The 27,229-nt window shown below is 46.3% G+C and overlaps 1 protein-coding gene and 1 long non-coding RNA gene across 10 annotated transcripts in view; one reads left to right on the top strand and one right to left on the bottom strand.

Annotated features, from left to right (window-relative positions):
- Window positions 1-27,229, bottom strand: part of LOC309365889 (uncharacterized protein) — a 281,475-nt gene that overhangs the window by 202,892 nt on the left and 51,354 nt on the right. For 6 of the 9 annotated variants that reach the window (XR_014166256.1, XR_014166257.1, XM_081904487.1 and 3 more), the window contains one exon: window positions 15,078-15,179. Coding sequence is in view for 4 of the 9 variants with exons in the window: in XM_081904487.1 (XP_081760613.1) it covers window positions 15,078-15,179 (102 nt within the window). In the remaining 5 variants the exon portion in view is untranslated. Of the gene's footprint in view, window positions 1-9,514; window positions 9,613-15,077; window positions 15,180-16,667; window positions 16,804-26,378; window positions 26,459-27,229 lie in introns of those variants that run through there. The other 3 variants (XR_014166258.1, XR_014166259.1, XR_014166260.1) reach the window with 3 other exon arrangements.
- On the top strand, window positions 8,336-10,645 carry LOC309366067. The gene is made up of 2 exons (XR_014166462.1): window positions 8,336-8,636; window positions 9,562-10,645. It is a non-coding gene; the product is annotated as an uncharacterized lncRNA (long non-coding RNA).

The following is a 27,229-nucleotide window of genomic DNA, read 5'->3' on the forward strand; positions in this document are numbered from 1 at the left end:
GAATAACCACACTCTAGGCCAACCCCAACCTCTCTCACCACCAAAGGAACACAAGTGAACAGCAAAGAACCTGCACAAGCAACGCTGACACCAAACCCTACATATAGTAAGTAAAATAGAAACATCGCCACCCGACCCCACCCATCTCCCCCGCCTCGACCTCTTTCCCCCTTTTCTTCCCAATGTCTCAACAAATGAAACTGATTTGTAAAAATGTTATGGGGGGGGGGAATATGAGAAATATGAGAAAACCTTTAATAAAAATAAAAATCTTTAATAAAAATAAAAAATGTAGGGCTCACACATCCCCCCCAAGTAGGTACACATATGCAGCCCAGTATCTCATCACAGAAGAAACGTGTGAGGCCAGCCATCTTCATTCTGCACAATGCAATGCCATGGGCATGCAAGACCAAAGTGAGAAACTAAAGTGTGGGGTCCAGAACCCAGTCACTGCACTTCTGCCAGCGCCACTCTTGGGCCACTTAAGGAGCAGCCAAGCACATAGCACCCAGAAGTCCTGCTGTCAGTGGGACATCCTGGATTTACAGAAGCCTCCCCGGCTTTTGTTTGAAACCCCAGATGTCCTGCTTCTGTTGTCTCGCTTTCGCCATGGCAGCTTCTGCCTCCACCACGCTTCCGGAAGTGTGCACAGCACATCCAGGAAATACACTTCCCGGAAGGGGATGCGCCACTTCTGGCGGATGTGGCGAGGAGGCTGCAAGGAGGCTCAGAAGGCTGAGGTCTAGCCACAGTGGCAGAAGAGAGAAGCCGGTGAATCTGGGTGAGAAAACATAGGAGGATATGGAAGAAGTATCAGGAGTCTCAATGCACCCAACTGGACTTGCCCCTGCCGCCATTGTAATTCCCCCCCCCCCAAAAAAACCCAGATGCTGCCATTGCTCCAGCAGTGAAAAATAGCCTTGGACCTTCATTGCACCTAGGAAAATCACAAAATAATGCCGAGGTAGTGACATGCAGGGACACGATGCAGCTCTTCTGTTGAAGTGAAGCAGTTTTGCCCCTCTAAACTGCTTGTATGGGAGATAAGCTGGGACTCAGAGCGATTTGGGAAAGCATGGGATAAATGTAATAAAAGAAAGCTAATTTGCAAGCTTAAGATTTGAGAAGAGGAACATACAAATTCCCTGATCTAAGGCACTAAAAAGAAAGCTTTTGTCTTGGTGATAGTAAATGGTGAGAAAACTAGTCATATCACGCATTTGTGTCTTGTGGCACAGCCCCCAAAGGGCATTTCTGACTAAAGACTGGTAATTTTTTACTTTCAAAAGATGATGTTCCATTCTCACTTGAGTGTTTCATCTTCCCTCAGTTCTGTAAATGAATTTGTACTCTACGGTCTCGTGAGTTGTGTTAGTTTTATCAATAACATGGACAAGAGACCTACCTGCTCTTTTACTGGTGAAATGTCTTGTCATAGTAGCTACCATAGATGCGCCACAGAAAAATATGTTCACTAAATAGCATTGTGGCTTCTTGTTAAAGGTAAAGGTACCCCTGCCCGTACGGGCCAGTCTTGACAGACTCTAGGGTTGTGCGCCCATCTCACTTAAGAGGCCGAGGGCCAGCGCTGTCCGGAGACACTTCCAGGTCACGTGGCCAGCGTGACAAAGCTGCATCTGTTGAGCCAGCGCAGCATACGGAAACGCCGTTTACCTTCCCGCCAGTAAGCGGTCCCTATTTATCTACTTGCACCCGGGGGTGCTTTCGAACTGCTAGGTTGGCAGGCGCTGGGATAAGCCCTTAAGTACATGCAGTCTGTTAAGTCAATTTCAGGTCAGTTTATGCCATCATTTACCCTTTTGTTTTGCTTATTTGTGACATTTGTATGCTGCTCAATTGTTTGCATTTCTACGTGGTGTACATAAAAAACAAACCACAGAAAATGGGAAATTTTAATAAACCTTCTCTATACGGAATTTCATTCGGACAGCTCAGGGGTTGGATACTTCCATACCCTCCAGGATTTCTCCAATGAAAATAGGGATGTCCTAAGTAAAAATGGAACATTCCATGATCAAATCAGAAACTGGGACAGCTTTTCTAAATCAGGGATGTCCCTGGAAAATAGGGACACTTGGAGGGTCTGTATATGCAGAACTTGGCAGAGGATAGGGATGGCAAAATCAGTCAGGTTTGTTTTTCCTTTTCTCATTTCTCCCAACATAAATCCAGTTCTCCACATTTCCACCACAATTTGTGAATTGGGGGCGGGCGGGGGGGGGGGGGAATCTGCATGAAAATTCATCAGAGCTTTAGTGTGAATATCTCCTGATAAACACATTTTTGTATGCCGATTCAACTAATATACACATTTTTGCTAACAATTTCTCAAAATACTCGTCATAGCCCATATAGCATAACTTGGTTACACTGTGAAAAGACGAAACCTCAAAATCCATTAGAAAATGCCTTGAAAACAATAACAAACCTGCAGGGACCCCCCCACACAATGTATGTATGTATGTATATAAAAACCTTTTACTAAAGTTATTAATTAATTTAGCAGTTTTTTTAAAAAAAACCAACAACAACATCCTGGAAGACAGGAGTGCCTGGCGTGCTCTGGTCCATGGGGTCACGAAGCGTCGGACACCACTAAACGAATAAACAACAACAATGATACAAAGTATCCCTATATATAGTGCAAATACTGTACTCCATTTATTTGAAAATTAACACGGTCTAATGGTCAGATTTGTACCATCAATGTTACGAAATGCACATGAAAAAATATGCCCCTTTCTTGATTATTTAAGCCATCATTTATTTAAATCAGTCCACCTGACTTTAAAGTCACCCCCACACACACACACACTCACTCAATTCATTAGCAGAATATGACACGGTCTGCATTTTGACATATTGGCCATGCCGCCACAATATCTATTTCTCTCCTTACATTGCATTGTTTCAAAAAACTACAAAGCACTGCACCTTTTCTCTTGTAAGGAGGCAAATTCAATTGCTCATTGTCAGTGATAAGCTGATTTTAAAGAGTGTAGCTGCTTACTAATTTTAACTCAAAAAGTTGACACACTAGAGTGACTGTATGTAGGCGACAGCAAAGCGCTCCCCAAAATTAGGTCACTGGGAGTTCACCGACAAAAAGAAGTTGTCTCTTCTCGTGAATCTCAACAATGTAGACCCAGTTTCATTTACCGTAAGCAACATCCACTTGAAAATACACAGAAAGAAATTCCAACAGAGAAAAGGGGCACCAAAGCGGTGAGTAAGAAGCCAGCTAATCAGCACCTTTCAAATTCTGCTTTCATCTACAATGACACCGTAATTTTTATGCACTCTTGTCTTCACTTGCAGATGAGGCTATACATTTCTGAAGCTGAGGTTGCAATCATTTCTGGGTCAGTCATTTATTGCTACGCTTCTCCCTGCACCGTGGGCGAGGAACCTGGGACTCTCCAATTGTCATTGTCTACAGCTCACATCATCCCTGACCATTGGCTATGCTAGAGAGTCCAAACACACCTGGAGAGGCACAGGTTCCACATCCCTACCCTGTATCTCCTCAGGCAAAGCAGTGTGGTGTAGTGGTTAAGAGCGGTAGTCTCGTAATCTGGGGAACTGGGTTTGCGTCCCTGCTCCTCCACCTGCAGGTGCTGGGTGACCTTGGGCTAGTCACACTTCTCTGAAGTCTCTCAGCCTCACGCACCTCACAGAGTGTTTGTTGTGGGGGAGGAAGGGAAAGGAGAACGTTAGCCACTTTGAGACTCCTCCGGGTAGTGATAAAGCGGGATATCAAATCCAAACTCTTCTTCTTGTCCCTCTTTCCTAGTAGCTTCAGGGCTCCTCCAGGTGTCATTTCTTTCTTTCTTTTTAAAATACATTTTTATTAATTTTTTAACATATCATTTCCAACAGTCATTGTATAAGACAAAAATGTTTGTTAAATATTTCCATCAGCTACCTCTGAAGATTTTCCATTCTTTATCGCTTAATCTGCATTTCTTAATTTCTCTATTACTTTTAATTATCCTTAACTGATATTCTCTTCATAATCTTCCTTGCAATATTTCGCACAATCCTCCTTACAAAACTTCTTGCACTCCTACTAACATAATCTGTTTATTACAATTGCTTTTCAGATAATTCAAATATTTACTCCAGTCCTCTAAGAATCTCTGGTCCTGCAGGTTTCGAATCCTTCCTGTCAATTTGTCTAATTCTGCATAGTCCCTCTAGGTGTCGTTTTATCATGCATTCATTACGATTTTTGCTTATAATGGTATTGGGGTGGTTATACTCGACCACACTTTCAATATGGTTTGCACGTGCAAAGGTTTTGGGGCCAACACACTGCTTCGTTTCCAAACAGTACATATCCCATAATATCCTGCTGGAACCCTGCAGCTGCTTATACCACAAATGTTCTGGGTTGTTTCTGCTTTTGCTGCATTATAGCACAAGAACACCCCTCAAGATGGCAATGATGAAGGAGCATTGAGGAAGCACAGCAGAGCAACTAATGGGTGGCATGATGTGTGGATGTCCCTGTATAAATCTACCACTGATGCGCTATTATTATTAGCTAAATGTTGCAGGATAGAGCTTCACCCAAAAAGCCCCACCATTTTGGAGGGGCTAACAGGCTGCTGGGGACTGTGCCTTATGCCCATTTCTATGAGCTGGGAGTGAGTATATATATATATATATATATATATATATATATATATATATATTCCAGTAGCACCTTAGAGACCAGCTAAGTTTGTTCTTGGTATAAGTTTTCGTGTGCATGCACACTTCTTCAGATAGCTTATACCAAGAACAAACTTAGTTGGTCTCTAAGGTGCTACTGGACAATTTTTAAAATATTTTATATATATTTTGACTGCGTCAGACCAACACGGCTACCTACCTGAATCTAGAACTGGGAGTAGTGATGTTAAATTCTCGAGAATATTCCCGATTAATGAGGTGTGTACATTGAAAGCAGCTGTGTAGATGACACAGAATTTACAGTTTGTGGAGAAAATTTTCTCCGGAGAATTTTCTAGCAGAGAATCACCTCACCTCACATCCCTAGTTGGGAATCTCAACAAAGGCCTATCCTGTGCTCACGTCTAGACAATTAATCCAATCCAAAGTGGGCTGCATGCAACTTTAGCAGCAAGACGCCTCTGCAAACCAACATTTTGCGTGGCTGATAAGTTAGGGGAGTCCTTACCTGCTCCCTCTATCTCAACCAATGCACATAAAAAGCTGGACTGCATTTCGTCTCATCTGGTAACGTCCATGTCTCCTTAAGGGAGGGGTGAGAAACCTGTGGCCCAAGAACAGACTCGAAATGGTGAGGGGAGACGGATCTTTCTTTTCTTTTCTTTTCTTTCTTTCTTTTTCTTTCTTTCTTTCTTTCTTTCTTTCTTTCTTTCTTTCTTTCTTTCTTTCTTTTTCGGTCTCAGCTTTCCTCCAAGGAGCTCAGAGTGGCATTACAAGTTCCCCCCTTCCCCGTTTTATCATCACAACGACCCTATGAGGTAGGTTAGGTGGACTGGCCCCAGGTCACCTAGCTCAGTGGCTGGTTGGAGATTCGAACCCTGGTCTCTGAGGTCCTAGTCTGACACTCTAACCCATGGGTAGTCATGGGTTTTTTTATACCTACCGCCCACTAATGCATCTTTCTTGATGGTGAAATTTCCTCACCGCCCACCAGTGATTGATGGAAGGAGGATTCAGCTTGTGCTGTAGAACCCCCTACCGCCCACCTAGAATCATGAAACGCCCACTAGTGGGTGGTAGGGACCAGGTTGACAACCCCTGCTCTAACCACTGCACAACCCTAGGAGGGGGGGAATAGTGAGAGGGGAGAGCAGAAAATACTGTAGGAGGGAGAGAAGAGATAGGTACTTTTAGCTCCTGCTCCACCCATCACCTGCATTGCAGCCCTCAACATGCTGACACTGAGGGAATGCAGCCCTCAGAAGATGAAAAGGTTCCCCTCTAAGGCATCCACCATCTCACATGGATTTGGTTTTTCCTTTTTATGTAGTAGCAGATGGGGCAGTGGGCGCTTTCCTGACCTCTTGGCTGTGGAGTTTCCGATGAGTACTGAGAGGATGGACAAGGTGGCATGAAGGTCAGCACTGTGCAAACATACCAGTGCATACACTGTGCAAACATGTGGTTTGCACGTTCAAAGGTTTTGGGGCCAACACACTGCTTCGTTTCCAAACAGTACATATCCCATAATATCCTGCTGAAACCCTGCAGCTGCTTTCCCTCTTGGTGTGTAGCACTGACGCTACTGCCGGGAGGTCAAGAAAGTGTTGCCACCTCACCCCGCTTCTGCTACTGAACAAAACAGATTCAGTTTCCCGCACCTGAAGTCTGGCAGTCGAATTTTGAAATGAAGATATGTAAATCTTGTAAATAAGCAAAAAAAGGGAAAAAGGGTAGATTCCTTAAGCTTCATTTACAGTGGTACCTCGGATTAAAAACGCTTCAGGTTACAGATTCCACTAACCCGGAAGTAGTACCTCGGGTTAAGAACTTTACCTCAGGATGAGAACAGAAATTGCACAGCAGCGGCACGGCGGCAGCGGGAGGCCCCATTAGCTAAAGTGGTACCTCAGGTTAAGAACAGTTATTGGGTGGGTGGGGGGTTCTGTGCTTTATTTGTTTTGGTGTTTGTGTGCGTGTTTTGCCTGCTGTTGTGGAGTTCCTGTGAATCATAGTTTTTCTTCTGGGAAATTGGCATTTTGTGGCCAAAATGTGCCCCAGGGCTGATGTAGGACCCCTGTCTCAGGCTTTGCAAAAGTTGGGTTTAATGCCTTGTTAAAACTACAGTCCTATTGATAGTTCTGTGCATATTCCGTCTGAAATGGCTGGAGCTTCCACAAACACAGCTGCACAAGGAACGAACACGTCTATGTCTGCAAACACATGCTCCCAAAACTACTGTGTTTATCAAGGTTACACAAAGGTAACCTTGAGATGAGAATTGCAGATGGGAACTGGTGGGTGCGAAGGTTAACTCTTCCCACACCCACCAATTCTTACCTCAAAATGTCCCCTTAAAGGCAATTTCCTCTTAACTGGGTTTACTTCTGGTCCCAGAGAGCAACAGGAATTAAGTGATATTGCTGGAGGAAATTGCATCATTCAAAGCATCCTGAGAAATAATTGCTCAGGTCAAGGAAGCATATGGCAAGAACTTCCATTTTATAAAGGCAGAATTGACAGCATTTTAGGAGCCACCCAAACACAAATCAGAATGTTGTTGAAATGCTGTTGCATTTAGGGTGAAAAATAGGCACTTGGGTGAAGAATTGTGAAGCAGACAAAGCTAGGTGATTGGCCATCCGTTTGTATAGGAGAAAACACCCACAGTGCCTGTTGCAAGGACAATGTGGCCCTACTAAGGTGCCCATGACCCATGGGTTGGAAGCAGAGTTGTCCCTCAAGTTAATGGGCTGGTCAAAATATTATCCATTGACCAGTGGTGGAGGAAAGGGGTGCAGGGGGTGCAGTCTGCCCTGGGTGTCATCACTGAGGGGGAGGGGTGACAAAATGAGTTTTGGTTTTTTTTTAAAAAAATGGGCTCACGAAACTTTTTAGGAGTGACATGGTGGCTTAGGTGCCTGCAGGTTCCGTGCTGCCTGAAACGGCAGCGCGGGACTTGCATCTGCCTACTGCCTCTCCCTCAGCCACCCTACAGCTGAGGGGGAGGCAGCGTAGAGGCTCCAAGCATCAGGGAGACTCGCCCCACCCCCACAGGTGGATCGCCCCGCCCCTGGCTGCAGGACACATCCCCGTACCTGAGCAGCTAGCTACGCCGCTGCTATTGACCACCTAGACTGTGACTGCAGCCACATGTTGTCAAACAATGGCAAACACATTCCATCGGCTCTGCTGAAAGACAAGTTGCATCAAGCCTATGCCTACACACAGAGAGAGACACACTATGACCCATCACTAGGTAGCATTCATGCTATTCCATCAGGTTGCAGCAGCGGGTGAGATGGAAAGCAAGGCCACCCCATGGGCTTAGCTGGGAGCCCAGCCATATTTGCCCCTTACTCTCCCTGAAACTGCTTCTCTTTCCAGCTGGTCATGATCAGAACTACTATTGAAGAATAGGTGCCCAGTTCTCTTTTTTCCTCTTTCCTCACCAACTTTCTTTCTTTCTTTCTTTTTAATTATTGCATCTTTTAGATGGTAAAGACAAGGGCTTTTTTCCTTTCTTTACTGATTGCATGTAAGGCTCTCCAGGAGCCTTTCTGACTGTCAAGTAGGTGCAAAAATGCATCAGATAAATAAATGCCGCATTGCAGATAGCAGCTTGCAGAACAGAATTCGCTATAGTGTTATATAGGAAGACTAAAGGTTGTTTGCCTCCTAACACTACAGCAGTGTCAGGGGTCAAGCCAAGAAGCACCACAAAGCTTCTTTTGTTGTCTGCCTGCTACATTTGCAACCATCCCAAACAGGAAAAGAAGACGTCAGCAAGAGCAAAGGCCGCTGCCTAGGGCTGACCCTGTCACCATTCTTCTCGCTGCGGAACCCGGAAGTAGATCTTGCATGAGATCTAGTAGGCTGCTCTGCAGAGATCCTGTGAGGGGCTGCACTTTCGACACCTGAAAACCTCTAAACAGGTAATCTGTCTATTATTGGAGCAACTGAGGGTTGTTTTTTTTAATTAACACAATTTTACAATTAATTATCTCCTAACATTAGGTTAATGCTTCAAAAAATGCTTGCACATTATTGGCCAACATTTGACTTAGTGACTTGGCCAAATGTTATTTGAATGGTCAAATGCCCAAACCTAGCTTGCAGCACATTGACATACACTGAAAGTAAAATAAACTACAGTACTGCAATGGCACCAAATCCATCGGAATCATTTCCATTAACCCGAATTATTGGCATTTTGCATGCTGAATTTTTCAGGTACTAAGTTTTAGATGGTTGTCACGGGTAGTCAGTCCAACATAGCAACAAGCTATTCACATTACCTTCTCACAGAAGCTGAAGACCTTGATCTGTAAGTGTATATTTAAGGAAGGGCACACTGGATTTGTGGCATAGTGCTACAAAAAGAGCAATGGAAAAGAAAAAAGTTTTTTTCCAGCATTATAAGGGGCTCTCCACAAAAATCAGAGACATCCTGATTTGCAGGTCTGTGCAACAACCAGCACTGTATTCTGAACTCTATTTCCAAGGACTGTCAGTTCTCTGCACCCCTTCACTGCCCAGTGTTCAGTCTGTCTGCAACACTCCCAATTTGTCTGCAAGACTCTTTCTCAGCTAGGTAAGATTCTAAAGCTAAAGCAGATTAATTAGGGAAGGTAAAACACTGAGAATTCAATTGTCAGAAAACTGCTGTACAACAGAAGGCCACCCTTTGCACATGAGAATGCACTGGATTCTGAACCATGCTGGGAAGAGCAGCTAAATCTTAAAGTTCCAGTATATCCTTAAGCCACATAGCCTGCTAAATTGGGCAATGATAGAAAAGAAAGCTGCTTACCATTCTCTTTCTTTCCTCTCTTTTCTTCTCTCCATGTTCTTTGAAAGAAGGTGATAGAAACTGATCTAGAGATGGTACCACTTTGTGACGGATTGATGAAAAGCAACTGCTAGCAGCAAAGGCATAATATCACTTATTTCCTTGCATTTTAAAAATATTAATAATGATATGATTAACAGGGGAGAAAACTCAACTCCAGTCTTCGTGTTCACTGTAACCAGATTACTCATGCTGACTCATCAACCACCACTTCCTCTCTTACATTCTCTTCATACTTCAGAGTATGACTAGTCAACTTCTCAAGATCACTGTATCTGAAATTTATTCCAGGAAGGAGTCCATGCCATGGGAGGAAAACGCTTTCCAACTCAGTTAGAATCCTCCCCCCCCCCCATCTAATGCTAAAGGAAGTAATTTCATCCCACAAGGAATAATATGTTTGGAGAGGATTTGCAGGCAGACGCACCACACACACAAGAGTCAGGAATTACAGAGGATGCTCGACGTTCAATGGGTGCACTTTTAAATGTGTGGCACCATCTTTTATTCCCTCATCCAATTTATATGTCGACAGCTCAAACTGAAAAACTAGCAACGTCAAAACAATAAATGGGAGAAGATACTGAAATAAAACGGAAGAACGCTTTTGTAGGCAAGTTGTGTGTAAAAAGACTGCCAACCCTGAGCAGACACTAAAAAGACTCTGGAATTAGTCACCTTTCCTCAAAGTGTCTATTTGCATTTGACAGCCAAGGATCACTTCCCACCATCCCCGATTTTTCTCTATGATTGCAATCACATCCTTGAAAATGTGTCAGCAATATTCGGTGAAAGCTCAGATCAGAATAAGGGATGCTAAAGTGGTCAGTAGCGGACTGCGCCTTCCCAAGGGATTGCTCCACCCACAGGGAAATGTTATGTACTAAGCTTGGATCCTAGAACAATAGGCAAGTAGGATCCTAGAATGCAACAACTGATTGGCTTGCAGGAAAAGACCAATCAGGCTCCAGGAGGGAAGCAGAATCAGCCAATCAGACGGGACTCATTGTGTAAATAATGTATATAAAAGCCTGAGGTTTGGGGGGCAATTCAATCACTGTTTTACAAGCTGCAATAAAGAGCATGAAATCACTACAGGACTCTGAGTATATTTCATGTCCACTGCATAGCATACCACTACCTAAGTGCAACAGAGCGAGCTCGGTTTTTTCAACAACTAATCGGATTGTTCCCAAATTGGAGAAATCTGAGATCAGGGGGCGAAATGTGTGTGACTGCAGTTCTTTGCAATGCAGATCACGTAGACGGCAAAAACTTAATAAGAACACGGGATGAGCAATTTCAACTCCACATTATACTCCGGGGTGGACAAGCCCTCTGTGTTCTCAAAGAGTTTTTTCACGACCCACTTCTTTAGCAAGATCTTTCTGATCCATCTTGATCACAGCAGGACCTCACCAGTGTAATACCAGTGTTCTGCCTCAACAGGCTGATGATTATATATTAGGAACCCACAGCTGCTCAGAGCTCCCAGGTGAAGGTGAAGGAGGCATGTGCATTGTTCATATATCACACATAATTGCTGCAGGAAATGCCAGTGCTGGATCCCGCCTGCCCTGATTCCCACACTACTCCTGGTCAGTTCCTGACCTCTCCCACAGCCTCTATCTTGTCCATCTAATACAGGTTGTAAATCCTCCTAGTTGAAGCTTCTGTACCACAGGAATTCCAGGGCAATGTCATGAGGACATGTCTCAGGATAGCTAACGACAGCAGGCCCAGTACATTACAAACCAAAAACTCTAGTAACAGCAAACAGTCCATTAACAACTAGAAGCAGCTGGTGAAAATAAACCAACAGCCAGTACTAAAATTCAGTTCCAGTTAAAAGGGAGGGGTGGAATGCAAGGAATCCAAAAACCAATTAAGTGCCACTACAAGAGAACAGGACAGTCCTCACCCAGAGCCCCAAAGAAGAGCAACACAGGTAACAAATTAAGAGGGGTGGTCCTATCGTAAGTTACAACAAGCCACGTTAAGGCTGAGGCGGTAGATCAGGAGACGCAGCAGATTGTGCCCTCCCACAATGCACTACTGAAGCTATTTATAGTTTACACACATGAGCTTGCGTATAATGTGTAGTTTGGTCCTTTGTCTCCTTGGCCCTCCGCACTACACACTTAGCACATTGCCGTGCCACTTTAAACAGGCATGGCTTCCCCCAAATAATCCTGGTAAGCGAGTGCAGTTTGGTAAGGGTGCTGTAAGTTGTTGGTTGTTGTTTAGTTGTGTCCGACTCTTCGTGACCCCATGGACCAGAGCACGCCAGGCACTCCTGTCTTCCACAGTTTGGTCAAACTCATGGTGGTAGCCTCGAGAACACTGTCCAACCATCTCGTCCTGTGTCGTCCCCTTCTCCTTGTGCCCTCCATCTTTCCCAACATCAGGGTCTTTTCCAGGGAGTCTTCTCTTCTCATGAGGTGGCCAAAGTATTGGAGCCTCAGCTTCACGATCTGTCCTTCCAGTGAGCACTCAGGGCTGATTTCCTTAAGAATGGATAGGTTTGATCTTCTTGCAGTCCATGGGACTCTCAAGTTGTTAAAGGTAAAGGTAAAGGTACCCCTGCCCATACGGGCCAGTCTTGACAGACTCTGGGGTTGTGCGCCCATCTCACTTAAGAGGCCAGGGGCCAGCGCTGTCCGGAGACACTTCCGGGTCACGTGGCCAGCGTGACATCGCTGCTCTGGCGAGCCAGAGCCGCACACGGAAACGCCGTTTACCTTCCCGCTGGTAAGCGGTCCCTATTTATCTACTTGCACCCGGGGGTGCTTTCGAACTGCTAGGTTGGCAGGCGCTGGGACCGAGCAGCGGGAGCGCACCCCGCCGCAGGGATTCGAACCGCCGACCTTTCGATCGGCAAGTCCTAGGCGCTGAGGCTTTAACCCACAGCGCCACCTGCGTCCCAAGTTGTTAGGAGACCCCTATTCACCTCACAGAGCTATAATGCACATATTTCCCTGGGTGTTGATTGTTAAACCGCCCTGAAAACTGTAGCTCTGTGAGGGGAACAGGGATCTCTCAACAACTCTCAGCACCCTTAACAAACTACAGTTCCCAGGATTCTTAAATGACAGCCATTGCTGTTTGAAGTGATATGATACTGTTTTAAATGTATGGTGCAGACAGAGCCACAGAATGAACAATTCAATCCAAGAGCAAGGACAAAAAGCTACAAATGTTGTCCGAAACCAAAGAGTTACACATGCAAAGATTTTGGGCTCCTACAGATGACCTGCTGATTGAGCTATCATCCTGATTTGTTTGTGTGTTTTCTGTTAATCATTTGACCATCCCAAACTTTCCCCTATGACTTTCCTAAGCACAAAAAGCTGTTACAGGAAGTGCATTTGTTGCGCCAGGCAGCAGAGCACTCAAAACCACTTCAGTTGTGGCAAACCTAAATTCCGGAGTGTGCTTGAATCTCTCTCATGAAACACAGATAGACTGGACACAACTGTCCTTACACAAATTTGAATAACAAAATAAAATTTTAAAGACTTTCTCTACATGCAGGTTAAGTTTAGATAGTCAGCTAACCCTGTGTATGTTTGCTACCCAACAAAGGCTGGTCAAGGAAGTTCTGGTAAACCAACAAACCACAAGTAAGGGTCATTTGAACCAGCATGCCTCAGCTTGTCAGGGTGACAAATACCTCAGGACTGTCTTTTGAATGCTACCAAGCAACAGCTAAAGCAGAAAAATAATCTCTCAGCACGTTACGTAAAGTAGTATAAAGTATTCATTTAAAATAGCGATTTTAAAATATAGACATAATAAAAATTATCAGAATATGTATAAAATCAACTGCTTTAAATACAAATGTACACAAGAAAATTCCTTGTCTGGGCAGGCTGGCCTGTACAGAAAAACAGAAACAGTAGACGTCAAAAACAGTACAAGGAAGGGGCCTGCATGATAGGCAGGGAGTTCCAATGAAAAAGTGAAAAGCTTGATTTCTCGCAAATATGGAACATTATGTGGCGCTGTAACGCTGCCCCTTCTGCAGGTTGGGTGGCACACACAGGGCAAGGCATTCCTTTAAATAAATAGCTCCCAAGCACCTGTTACACTAATTGTAACATCTTGAATTTGGCCCAGTCACAAGCAGTTGGATCTTTGAGCAGGGTGCTGACAGAGTCTTAACTGCTCTCAGTTCGTGAAGGAGTTTTGACATTAGATCTGTACAGGGTAGCAAAAGATGGGACTTCCATTCTGCTTCACTAACTACAGCTTCTGGACAAAGCAAAAAGGAAACCCCACGCCAGTGTGCATTGAGAACCTACCATCCCATCACTCCCAGACAAATGTGCACAGGATTGCAGCCTGAAAAAGATACATCCCTCTTTAAAAATATGTACCTTTGATCTCGAAGCTATTCATAGCTTTTTTGTCACCTTTCCTTTTTACATCAGAGTGTCCCTTTCTATCTGAAAGCATCTTGTAGGAAGCAAATTTCTGGGACTTATTTTGGTGCCCGGAACAAGAGTTGGCCCAACAGTGGGGGGTTTTAACACATCACAACACTACCAAGCTAAAATAACAGTTGGTGAAATCTTAAGCAGGAGTTAACTGGTGGACCCTATGACCACCTCCAGTCCTGTCCAATCACTTGCCTTCTTTTTACTCCCTGCCACTACCAATGTCATTGTGAAAACCCCAGCCATGGCCGGCCCACCCATGAGGCAATGTGAGACGACTGCCTCAGGTGGCAGGATCCACAGGGGCAACATATCCCAATGTAGATCGTTACTCCTTCTTGTTCACTTACCACTTCTTCCCTGGCGGGGAGGAGACGCCATTTTGTGGTTCGCCTCAGGCGCCAAAATGTCTATAAAAATTAGGCTGCTCTCCAGGGCTTCAGAGAGGAGGTCATTCCCCATCATCTGCTACAGCTATCTGATCCTTTTAACTGGAGGTGCTGCCATGGATCACCTTGGTACCTACTGCTATGGTCTCCCTGCTCCCATGCAAGGCAGACAATTCTCTCTCTTGGTCAGCTTCATAGGTTCAGGAAAGATAACAACTGTCTGAGGGCTCACAGTGCCAGTTAGGCCGATCAGACTCCGCAAACTATCTGGAGGGGAAACCACCCAAGAACCATATGCAGACCATGCTTTAGCTCCTCAAATAGCACCAACCAGTCAAAATGAGGCTTATTTTCCTCACTCTATTGTTTCAGTAAATACCAGGGCCTTTATTTTTTTTAATGGCTAGCTCACCGCACGGCAGACAGATAATAATCATTGCCTAGAGCAAATACTGTCTAGCTAAAAGCAACCAGGACAGGGTTGGGGCTCTTCTAAAAACTTTTCAGCAATAGCCTAGCAGGTGTAGCTTCTCCAAAGGGAGTGTTGCAGAGATGCACCGCTGTGCCTGCAGAACGTTGTCCTGCTTCCGGAGCCCTAAAGCAACGGTAGTCCTGCGCCTTTTGAAACGTAGCCATGCTACACCCGATCCTTCCGCGTAACATACATTAATAGAAAGCTGCTTGCCATTCCCTTACCTTTCTGTGGCTTCCACTGACATCGATGCAGGTCACGCAGCACAACTGCAAATGGTCTGTCTTGTCCTGGGAATAATAACCATGCTAGGTCCCATGTCAATCCTGTGCCAAAAAAGAAGGCAAGGGGGGTGGGGAGAGATGAGGAAACGAAGGGGCAATATTTTCCCACACTTTGTAGTCACACTTGCTGTTTTACTATTCCTTTAAAAGGACAGAAATCTGTTTTTGTAAGAAAGTGAAGCTTCTGGGAGAAATTATAAACCGAGATCAAAATTGGGTCTTAAAAAAAAGGGCGGAAAGAGGTAGGGGGAACGGATAAACAAATTTGTCAAAAATAACCGGAGTGTGTGGCTCTGCTTTCCGGTGAACTTTTAGACCTTTGTAGAAAGAAGTCCTGAGAAACATTTTCATGGGAACATTAAGGATCCATCTTTCCCACACTGAAGCCAGCATTAAGACTTTTACTAACTTCTGTGGAATCTGGACCAGACCCTCTAATGGAGATATTAATTCCCAAACTGCTAATGGGGGGGGGGCAGGGGTGGAGATGAAACAGCACAAACCAAATGGAGCACAAACCAAATGAAACTGAGTAATAGAAGCAGTTGTGAATGTCCATGAATATATGAAGCTGCCTCAGACCATTGGCCAGGGCCAGCCCTACTATTAGGCAAAGTCAGACAGCTGAGTTTGGGAGTCAATGAAAGGGCAGCATATTGTTAGTTATTTCATTAATAACTAGCATTGTACCAAGTGCTGCCCCAGAATTCTAAGAAACCAAAAAAATCTGTGCAGTTTTGAAATCAGCTATTAGAATCTGTGCGGTTTGGAAAGGTTCAGTCTGCTAGCTCCATTCAAAATGGCATCCGATTGTATACCTATACAGACAAAAAGCCTTCTTGACCTCAAGGACCATCATGCAAAATATCTTAAGAGGTGTCCCAAGGCATAGCAAACAAACAAACAACTTTCCAAAATACACATCAGACTAACAGCCTTGGTGTCGCTCAGGAATTGAGAAACCAAAAATCCAGCCCTTCAGTGCGACAGCAACATTTACAGACATTTTACAAGACGACCACATGACACTGGTCCTGAAAAAGTATAAATTGGCTCCCAATATGTTTCCTAGCACAATACCGAGTGTTGGTGTTGACATTTGAACCCCACCCGGCTTTGGTCCTGTATACCTGATGGGTCATCTCCATCTCTACCATTACAGGGAATCAGACAGAGGGCCTTCTCAGCAGAGGCACCTGCCCTGTGGAACGCCCTCCTGTCAAATGTCCAGGAAATAAACAATTATTTGACTTTTAGAAGACATCTGAAGGCAGCCCTGTTTTGGAAAAAGAGTGGCTGGGTCTACCCCGTCAGATGGGCAAGGTACAAGAAATATTTGATGCTGATTAAAGGGGCCTTTACCCTCAAGACAACTACTTCTGTCCAACTAATGCAATTCTTTTCTCTTGGGACTTCCATAATAGATATTTTGCCCCCCACCACCTTTTTCATGAGCTGCTTAAGGAAAATCTTGTGAATTTTGAGACACACAACTCCCTGATTTCTTTTGACAGCACAATACTCATTTACCTCCTTCTGGTTAGAATCCACACACACCACTGGTTTTCTAACTGAGAGGGCCAGCTCTGCCATGACGCAGAATGAAGCAGCTGTTATAGGCAGCTGAATTTGGATGTCGTTAACGAGCAACAGATTTATTTAATTTATCGTTGTTGCATTTTTTCCTGCAAAGAAAAGGGAAGAGGCACTTGTGGGATTTTCCGCCTCAGGTGCCGGGGGGCTGTCTGTATCTTGATTCTTGAAAGGAGAGGTGTTATGTAGTGTAGTTTCACCCTGGGCCAACAGGGGGATACTGTATATAGTTTTCACTCAGGTCTGTAGATAGTTTTCACTCAGGTCCGCATCAGTTATTTTAGGCGGGAACTCTGGGCTGTTGTTGTTACAATGTTGACAGCCGGCTGCCTATAAAAGCAGGCCGGCTGAGCTGTTTGGAGTCAGTTCTATTCCAGCTTACAAAATAAAGAGCTACTTGAAGAAATTGCTGTGCCGGCTGCTATGTCAACCCACTACCTAATATTGGCGACGAGGATGGGATGGATGGACATCAGAGCACAGCCAGATGCGGCCAGCCTCTGAACTGAGCTGAATCACTGAGCTGAATCACAGAGCAAAATCACTGATCGAAATCACTGGGCAGAACCAATTCAGAGCTGACTGTTCTGGCTAGAGCACTGTGTTCCATCCATCGCCCTTCACGCCGGCATCGGAATCATGGCTTCACTTGTGCCTCTACTGCCGTTTGCGCCAGCCTCTGAATCATGGGACTCCTACCTCGCTCGGTTCGACTGCTACCTCCAAGCCAACGAGCTGACAGCAGTATCAAAGGATCGGAAGCGGGGCCTATTCCTCAGCCTCTGTGGGCCTGAGGTGTTTGAGACGGCCCGAGCATTGGTTGCGCCTGAAGCAGCCCAGGCAACACCATGGGACACGATCCAAGAGAAGCTCCGCAACCACTACGCACCAAAGCCGTCCAAGATTGCTGCCCGCCATGCGTTCTACCACCGGAACCAGGCAGGGGGGGAGTCAATCAACAACTACACCACCGCCCTGCGACAGGCTGCAATGCACTGTGAGTTCCGAGACTTAGACGATGCCCTGATGGATCGAATCGTCTGCGGGGTCCGGGACATCCATCTGCAACGGCGTCTCCTAGCCAAGCCAGACCTCACGCTACAGAAAGCCATTGAGGAGGCTGTGGCCTCAGAAGCTGCTGAACGCTCCGCCCAGGAGATCCGCAAGTCCAGCAGCCCGTGTCTTGCTAGGGAGCCAGTTCCGGTGCATCATGAAGAGGTCAGCAGTGATGAGGTATCCTCCAGTGAAGACGATGACGTGCACCAGACAAAGCGGGAGCGCAGGAAGTTCCAACAGAAGTCCAAGGGCCAACCGGAATGTGCCGGCTGCGGAGGCAACCATTCCCGTGCCAAGTGTCGATTCAGAGACGCCATCTGTAGGAAGTGTTCCAGAAGGGGCCACATCGCTAAGGTCTGCCGATCGGCTCCGTCTGACACCCCCCCTTCATCGACTCGCAAGTCCAAGTCTTCACTCCAGTCTGCCAAGGAAAGTTGTTTCGCTCTCACCAACTGCCGCTGCCCGTCTGGAACCACGATTGGCCAAACCGACTCGCCTACGCGACGCAAGCTGAACGTCACGGTGCTCATTGAAGGAGCTCCATGTGACATGGAGATCGACACCGGGTCTGCCCTGTCCATCGTGTCATGGAGCACAATCAAAAGACTGGTACCCAGAGTGTCCAAAAGGCAACTCGACTCTCACCGCGTACACCTGAGAGACTACCAGGGAAACGACATTCCCGTGGTAGGCGTTGGCCGGTTCCGGATCGCCTTCAAGGATTTTTCGGGCCTGCTCCGGTTGGTGGTGGTCGAAGGTCAGCGGCCAAGCCTCCTAGGGCTAGACTGGTTTGATGCCCTCGGCCTGGAAGTCACCGGCATCAACTGCATCTCTAACGCAGAGACTGAGGGTCTGGTCAAAGACTTTGCCGAGGTTTTTGACGGCACCTTGGGGCAATATACAGGTACGCCCATCTCCTTTAGCCTTGATCCACAAGTTGCACCCATCAAGCTAAAGCCACGCCGGGTTCCCTTTGCTCTCAAGGCTAAGGTGGACGAACAACTGGACAAACTGATCGCCCAAGGAGTTTTGGAGCCGGTTGACCACGCCAAGTGGGAAACCCCCATCGTCACGCCTGTCAAGCCAGATGGGTCGGTGAGAATCTGTGCTGACTACAAGTGCACGATCAACAAGGCACTTCAGCAGCACGCTTATCCGGTTCCTGTTGTCCAACACCTGCTGCATTCCCTGGGTGAGGGTAAGGTCTTCGCTAAGCTGGACCTTGCCCAAGCATATCAACAACTGCCAGTCGATGATGCCACTGCTAAAGCCCAGACGATCGTCACCCACCGGGGGGCATTCCGTTGCTGCCGGTTGCAGTTCGGGGTGAGTGTGGCTTCTGGCATCTTCCAAAGCCTTATGGAGCGTCTCCTGCAAGGGCTTCCGGGCGTGGTACCATATTTTGATGACGTCTTGGTGTCTGCAGACTCACACCAGCAGCTGTTCGAGCGCCTCCGTGCCGTGCTGACCAGGTTCCAAGAGGCCGGGCTCAAGGTAAAGAGGGAGAAGTGCCAGATCGCCGTTCCACAGGTAGAGTTCCTGGGCTATCTTATCGATGCCTCCGGCCTTCACCCAACCACATCCAAGATCCGCGCTATCCAGCAGGCCCCCACCCCAAAGAACAAAACGGAGTTGCAGGCATTCCTGGGGCTGCTGAACTTTTATAACATGTTCCTGCCCCACAAAGCCACAGTGGCTGAGCCTCTTCACCAACTCCTTAGCACTAAGACGCCTTGGGCCTGGGGTCATCGGGAGACGGCGGCCTTCAACGCGGTCAAGGCTCTCCTTTCTTCAGACAGTGTGCTGGTACAGTACAGTGAATCCAGGCCGCTGGTCCTTGCCTGCGACGCCTCACCTTTTGGCATCGGTGCTGTCCTTAGTCACCGTTTTCCAGATGGAAGAGAAGCACCGCTCGCCTACTTTTCCAGGACACTATCTCCGACGGAACGGAATTACAGCCAGCTCGACAAGGAGGCATTGGCACTTGTGGCTGGAGTGAAGAGGTTCCATGAATACCTCTATGGCAGGACTTTTGACCTCATCACTGACCACAAGCCACTCCTGGGCCTCCTCGCCGGTGATCGTCCAACTCCACCGGTCCTCTCGCCACGCATGCTGCGATGGACTGTTTTCCTGGCTGCCTACCACTACCGGCTCATCCATCGCCCGGGGAAATCGATGGGCCATGCCGACGCCCTCAGCCGTTGCCCTCTTCCAGCATTTGTGGAAGACCCGGCTCCAGCTTCATCGCTCCTTCTGATTGAGGATCTTCCGGCAGCGCCTGTATCGGCTGCCACTGTGGCCTCCGCGTCTGCCCAGGATCGCACCATCAGCCGGGTGCTCAACTGGGTGTGGAGGGGGTGGCCACAAGGGCCTTTTGCATCGGAGTTCCAGCCCTTCGCAACCAGACAACATGAACTCTCAGCTCATCGCGGCTGTCTGCTGTGGGGAGACCGCGTCGTGATTCCCCAGGGACTCCGTCAGCGCGTCCTGGAGGCTCTGCACGTTGGCCACCCGGGAATTGTCAAAATGAAGGCGTTGGCTCGGTGTTACGTCTGGTGGCCTAATATGGACGATGCCATCACTGCCTGGGTGTCCGCCTGTCAAGCGTGCCAAGAGTCGAGGCCTGCACCACCGGCAGCTAAGGGACACACCTGGGAGACGCCAAAGACACCCTGGTCGAGGGTGCACATCGATCTGGCTGGCCCCTTTCACGGCCGGACCTTTATGGTAGTGGTGGACGCCTATTCCAAATGGCTGGAGGTCGCCCTGATGCCCTCCACCACTACCGAAGCTGTCATCCGGGTGCTGCGAGGCCTGTTTGCAACGCATGGGTGTCCTGATGTCCTTGTCTCTGACAACGGACCGCAGTTCACGTCAGGCACGTTTGAGCGGTATCTTTTGGGACTGGGCATCCGCCATGCCCTAACGGCACCCTTTCATCCATCCAGCAACGGGCAAGCGGAAAGAATGGTGCGCTCGGCAAAAGAGGCACTGGCGCGCCTGGACCGGGGAGACTGGCATGAGCGGGTTGCCGAATACTTGTTCGTGCAACACATCACCCCTCATGCGGCCACAGGGAGGAGTCCTGCTGAACTGCTTATGGGCCGCCGCCTCAGGTCACCGCTCGACCGGCTACACCCGGACTTTGCCGTGGCTGAACCCCCAGGCTGTGCCAACGCGCCACGGTCATTTGTCCCAGGAAACCAGGTCTTTGCCCGGAACTATGTGGGGGACATTCCTTGGGTGCCAGCCACAGTAGTGGGAGTCACTGGACCTCGCTCGTACCAGGTGGCACTCGAAGACGGACGCTTGTGGCGACGGCACATAGACCAGCTTAGGCGCAGGGTTGGGGACTTGGACACTACCGAGGTGCCCCCAACTGCGCTTGCGGCTCCAGAAGAGACACGTACAGATGGCGAGGCCCCACCTACACCTCCCTCGCAAACTGCCAGCGTGGAGCCAAACCAAGCCGCTTCAGAACAGACTCAGACCACTCCACTTGCGGAGGCTCCACCCACAGCAGCGGATCCAGGGGAGTTGGTTCCAACGCCACCTAGGGTTGCACCACAGCCTCAGCGAGAACTGTGTGGCCCTCCGGACTTGGCTACCAGTCCCCGGCGGTCTGGCAGAGTTTCCAAGCGCCCAACTTATTTAAAGGACTATGTTGTTGGACATGTATCACTGTTGGTCTAAGTATGGGAAATGTAACCGATATGCTTTTGTGCCTAATTGAACCATTACGCATAGTGCTGTATATAAGGAAACCATTATGATTGTAACTAACGCCTTATCTCGGTGGGGAGGGGTGTTATGTAGTGTAGTTTCACCCTGGGCCAACAGGGGGATACCGTATATAGTTTTCACTCAGGTCTGTAGATAGTTTTCACTCAGGTCCGCATCAGTTATTTTAGGCGGGAACTCTGGGCTGTTGTTACAATGTTGACAGCCGGCTGCCTATAAAAGCAGGCCGGCTGAGCTGTTTGGAGTCAGTTCTATTCCAGCTTACAAAATAAAGAGCTACTTGAAGAAATCGCTGTGCCGGCTGCTATGTCAACCCACTACCTAATAAGAGGGACACCGTTTGCTGTTCTTCTCACGCAGCCAAAGGCCTTGTGCCAGCCTGTGCAATCACATCCCCACCAACAAATCATATTTTTTTACTTTCAAGAGCTGGCAACCCTGCGACATCACCGAGTCCCATTTCTTGAGTTTCTGACTTTGGGATATTGGTGATCTGGCAACTTGACAAGATGAGAAAGACTAATACTGCCCATTACGAAGTAGTTCCTAGAAGAGCTACTAAAAAGTGAAATAAGTTTCATTGGGAAGTAATAGAATCCCACTTCCTTGTTGGAAGTTTTGAAAAGCTCAAAAACACTTGGGCAGGCTTCTTTCTTGGCTCAGGACAGAGAACTGAACTAGATGATCCACTGGCTTCTGTCCAACAGCAGGAACTGAAAGAGGAAATGTAAACATTTGAATGCTCCCTCTGTAGAATATTGAGACCTGTTGATGTGTCACAAACACCCTGCAAATGGAAAACCTAATGATTAGGGAAACCTAATGATTAGGGAAACCTAATCATCATAAATTTACACCCCAACATGTAGGGTGCTTTTGATCTGGGGGAGCATTCAGATAGGTAACTTCCCACTTGTGGTTTGGTTTTGTAGGAAGAACTCATACAGTGTTCTTTCTTTCTTTCTTTCTTTCTTTCTTTCTTTCTTTCTTTCTTTCTTTCTTTCTTAATCAGCTATATTACAGACCCAATAAAGCAGCAAGCTTAGAAAATCCCTGCACACATTTCAGAATCTTAAAAAATAAATAAATCATCCTGCATCATGAGAATTCAAAATGTACCACCACACAAATTGAGCACTGAAAACAAGCACTTCCCCTTGGAACACTTGCATGCCTTCTTATAGCATAGCGCAAGAAGAACCACACACTGCATTTGTGCCTTCAAAATGGGAATCCTCAGGTTGCATAGGGCACCATGTTTAAGGAAGCATCTGTCCAGCTCTACCGCGGACTGCAGGATCTGATTACCCACCTATAAAATGGGTGTAATAATCCAAACAGCTGCCTCCTTGCTAATTGGTTCATTACAAGCACTCATTTCTCTAGCATATAATAATGGGATACATCTTGCAATAAATATGCTAGCTAAGCACTACAATATTGTCTCTATAATTTAATGGACCCACAGTGGGGAGGAGAGACAGTTCATGTTTCACATCTCATTTTGCCTTTGAATAACCAATAACACATTGCTAAAAGCTGGCTGCATGAAACAAGTGCTTCATTTGCTGCCTTGGCTTTCTGCTAAATTACAGCACTTTGAAGGAAGGAGAGTGGAGAAGGGGAGAGAAGGAGCTGACTGTTTTCTAAAAGCCGATCAGCTGACATTTAATTGCGGTTATGCTTTTTTTTTTATTGCTTTTGGCTTAACCTCCCTCTCTCCTCCTCTACTACCTAAATAACAGAGCGGTATCTTTTGCCATGGAAAACAAAAACCTATTAAATGTCAGGCACAAAGGGGAATAAAAAGATGCTGACATTATGCTTTGCAAGGACAAATTAATTTATGAAAAGAATGTGCGCTTGCCACAACTCATGGAAAAGTGGGGGGGGGGGAATCTCTACGGAGAAAATTATATTAGCAAAAAGAAAATGTAAATGTAAAGTCCTGGTAAGTATGTGAAGTTGCAAGAGCAACTCATTTTCAGTTAGCTTTCCCAGATCTTGTTCTGTGTGCAGCAATGACACTCCTATGTGCAGCAGATGTATTGGAAGTGCGACATCCTATGTGATTCCGCTGCACATAGAAAACGAGAACAGATGCCCTGCCGCGGTGCAGAAAAATCGCAACTTAACCAGCAGGGTAAAATTACAGTCCGACTGCTGAGAACATGTGATTTTCGCATGAGAAGCACTTCCTGGAGGAAGATATTTTTATTCCCTGTGGCAACTAACAGTTTTACAACTTCGGGGACACGCATTGGAATCTCCTGCATCAACTAAGTACAGTGGTACCTCGGGTTAAGAACTTAATTCGTTCTGGAGGTCCATTCTTAACCTGAAACTGTTCTTAACCTGAGGTACCACTTTAGCTAATGGGGCCTCCCGCTGGAGCATGATTTCTGTTCTCATCCTGAAGCAAAGTTCTTAGCCCGAGGTACTATTTCCGGGTTAGCGGAGTCTGTAACCTGAAGCGTCTGTAACCCGAGGTACCACAGTAGCTACTATGTTTTTGGACTTGTTTTTTTTTTTAAATGCCCAGAATTGCCTTCAGAGACTGAAAAGGTCCCCTACCACCACAATAACATTCCTGCCACCTCTTAGATCAGAACACAAGCTAACTTACCGTCACAAATAACTCTTATCCATTTGGGGACCCCTGCTTATGTTTTATATTTGCTTTAGTTCTTTGTGGATTGTTTGCTGCCTGCTCTAGGGAGTTAAAGTGGGTATCCCATCTCCTTTTGAGGTTTTGCCTAAAGAAATAAAGGCAAGAGGCTAAGAAATAAGGTGGCACTCCTATGCCTGTGGGTCTGGAGACCTCTCGCACCAAACAGAGAAGAGGGACACTTCCAGATGTTTGCCATTTTCAGGAGGGATTCTATATAACACACCGGTGGATTCAGGTTGCACAGTTCAATATGATTTGGTGCTCTTGAGCAACAAAATCATTTCCCCACAGAGCCAGACATTTTACGGTAAGAAAAGTGAGGGGGGGGGAAGGTGTGAGATAACACCTGCTTAAGAAATCATCATCTGACCTCCCTGCAAACAAATCAGAACAAATGCTCAATAAACAGGTAATCTGGAAATGAGCTGGGCAGGTTAGCTTCTCGGCATACAGGGGAGGAAAACTGCTGATTCTTGCCTCGTAAGATCACCGTTGCAGTCGAGGCACGACCTCTCCAGCCATCCCAAGTGTGGTTAATACGTGTGCACAGGCAACTGCAGCTGGAGTTGTGGGTGGCAGAAATTGAGGGTGCTCCTTGCATGAGCAGAAGTGCCTTTCTACAAGCAAGATACTTGCAGATCCAGGCCTTTGGCAATGGAAATAAATACAGTAAACTAAACATATGGTTTCCTGAAATTGGAGATAAAAATCTATCAACTGAGTCAGTATGTTGATGCCATCGCTCTAGCCACGGCAGACCCAGCCAAACTGACAGGATCATTGCAGTGTGTGATTTCGAAGCAGTTGCAAAAGGTAAATAGATCAAGTTCAATAGATAGTGGCCTTAAAATAAATAATAAAGGTCTAGGTATGCCAGTAGTTTGCTTGTTTCTATTTGAAATGATATGAGCAGGCCGAACACTGGTGTTCCCCTTCAGGCGTTATAAATGTGAAGGGCATGTTAGGTATATAGACATCCACAGGGCAACGCAGGAACCCCAACCATACACCCTCCAGGCAAATTCATAAGGCAGCAACCAGTCCTTCAGATATCCAGGTCCAAAGCCCGAAATGACTTTGAATTGTGCCCTGGAACAAATGGGAAGCCAATGGAGTTCACTGGAGCTGGTGCCAACCTGTGACCCAGCTATCGTATTTCATGCCAACTGGAGCTTTCTGAGTAGTTTACAAATGTGGCTCCACATACAGTGCACTGCAGTGGTCTAGTCTAATTCAGGTGCTGGGTAACAGTGGCCAGGATATTTCTTTTCAGGAGGAAGAGACACAGCTGGAGCACCAGACTAAGCTGATGGAAGGTGCCTCATGCCACAGATGCCACCTGGGCATCCAACAGAAGGGCAGAATATTATAACTGCATCAACTATCCTGTTTGGCCTGAGTTAGCAGAGTCGAGCTCCTGTGAAAGAGCTGCAGAATGCTCTTCTTCACTTGCCGCAGGCACCTATTGGACAGTACTTGTGATGACATAGAAGAAGACACAACCCCCATGCTTTATAGGTTGTATACCCATTGTTCCTTTAAAACACCCTTCAAAAGAATCACGGGAACTATAGTTCATTAAGGGCGCTGGGAACTGTAGCTCCGTGAGGGGTTTCCTATTGATTTATTGAAATTTATACAGCTCCCTTCATTCAAAGACCACAGGGGAGTTTGCAGCATAAAAATACAAAGCGAAAACACAAAATATGTAACGGAGCGAAAGAAATGAAAACACAGCTCCCAGAATTCTTTGGGGGGTGCTTTAAAAAGCATGATGTACATGCAAGCATAGTTTCAGATTTTTAGTTCTATAAAAAAAAGCAAGGGCTCCTCCACTATTTCCCCTCAACTTTCTTCTTTTTCAGCAGGGGAGTGACCACCTAACATTTTTCAAAGGCAAATCTTTTTAGCCTCAGCAAAACTTGTCCCATATGAGTTAAGCCTCTTTCTCTCCACCTCGGCTACATATGCTAACACACACTACAGTTGCATGATCATTGCTAGTTTCGGCTGCAGTACTAGGCAGGAAGTTGCTTCCGTAGCTCAAAAAGGAATAAATAAAATACTCTTAGCTGATAGTGGTTTTGTTTTTATTCCTGCCTTTATTGCACTTGACATAATGTAGGCAGTTTACATGTAACCAAGCCAGATGGATATGAAATGTTTTTTCCTTCCCGTTTTTCCCCCCTTTGCAGGTGCTTTAATAGCGATGCCAAGAAAATCTGGATCAGAAAAAGCCAGTCCTTTTCCAAACATTCTAAAGGATTGAAGTATATATGGCTCAGCTTCAGATGACATATTTGACTGCACTACATAAAAATAAATCCCTCAAACCGCACTTAAAAAACCATAGCAAGGACTTTTAAGCAATACACACAGAGCTGTAAAATAAAACGGAGCTGGCTAATGAAGCATACTGATTTCTATAAATCCTTATATTTTAAAAAACAAAAATATCGCCTCGAGCTTAGCTTTTGAGAGAAACCACATCCTTTGTTTCAATAAATTGGTATGGAAATTCATATATAAATATACATTCCAAATAGCTTTTTATTTCCTATATATTGCTCTTTATGAACTATTCTGTTACATACCCCTAGCCTTTTTCAGATGGAAACAGGTATACTTAGTTTCCATGCCTTGTCAGAAGAAATAGCATTATAAATGATAAGGTAAAGGTAAAGGGACCCCTGACCATTAGGTCCAGTCATGACCGACTCTGGGGTTGCGGCGCTCATCTCGCTTTATTGGCCGAGGGAGCCGACGTTTGCCTGCAGACAGCTTCCGGGTCATGTGGCCAGCAGGACTAAGCTGCTTCTGGCAAACCAGAGCAGCACACGGAAACGCCGTTTACCTTCCCGCTGCAGCGGTACCTATTTATCTACTTGTACTTTGACGTGCTTTCGAACTGCTATTATAAATGATATCTTACAGTAAATGCATGCGAAACAGCAGCAGCAATGAGCTGCACCTCACTGTCCTTTTTCTAGAGGAGTTCACATCAAGCTTTATTTATGTACATGCGCAG

The sequence above is a fragment of the Podarcis melisellensis genome, assembly GCF_964234715.1.
Source record: "Podarcis melisellensis genome assembly, chromosome: 3".
Lineage (NCBI taxonomy): Eukaryota > Metazoa > Chordata > Lepidosauria > Squamata > Lacertidae > Podarcis > Podarcis melisellensis.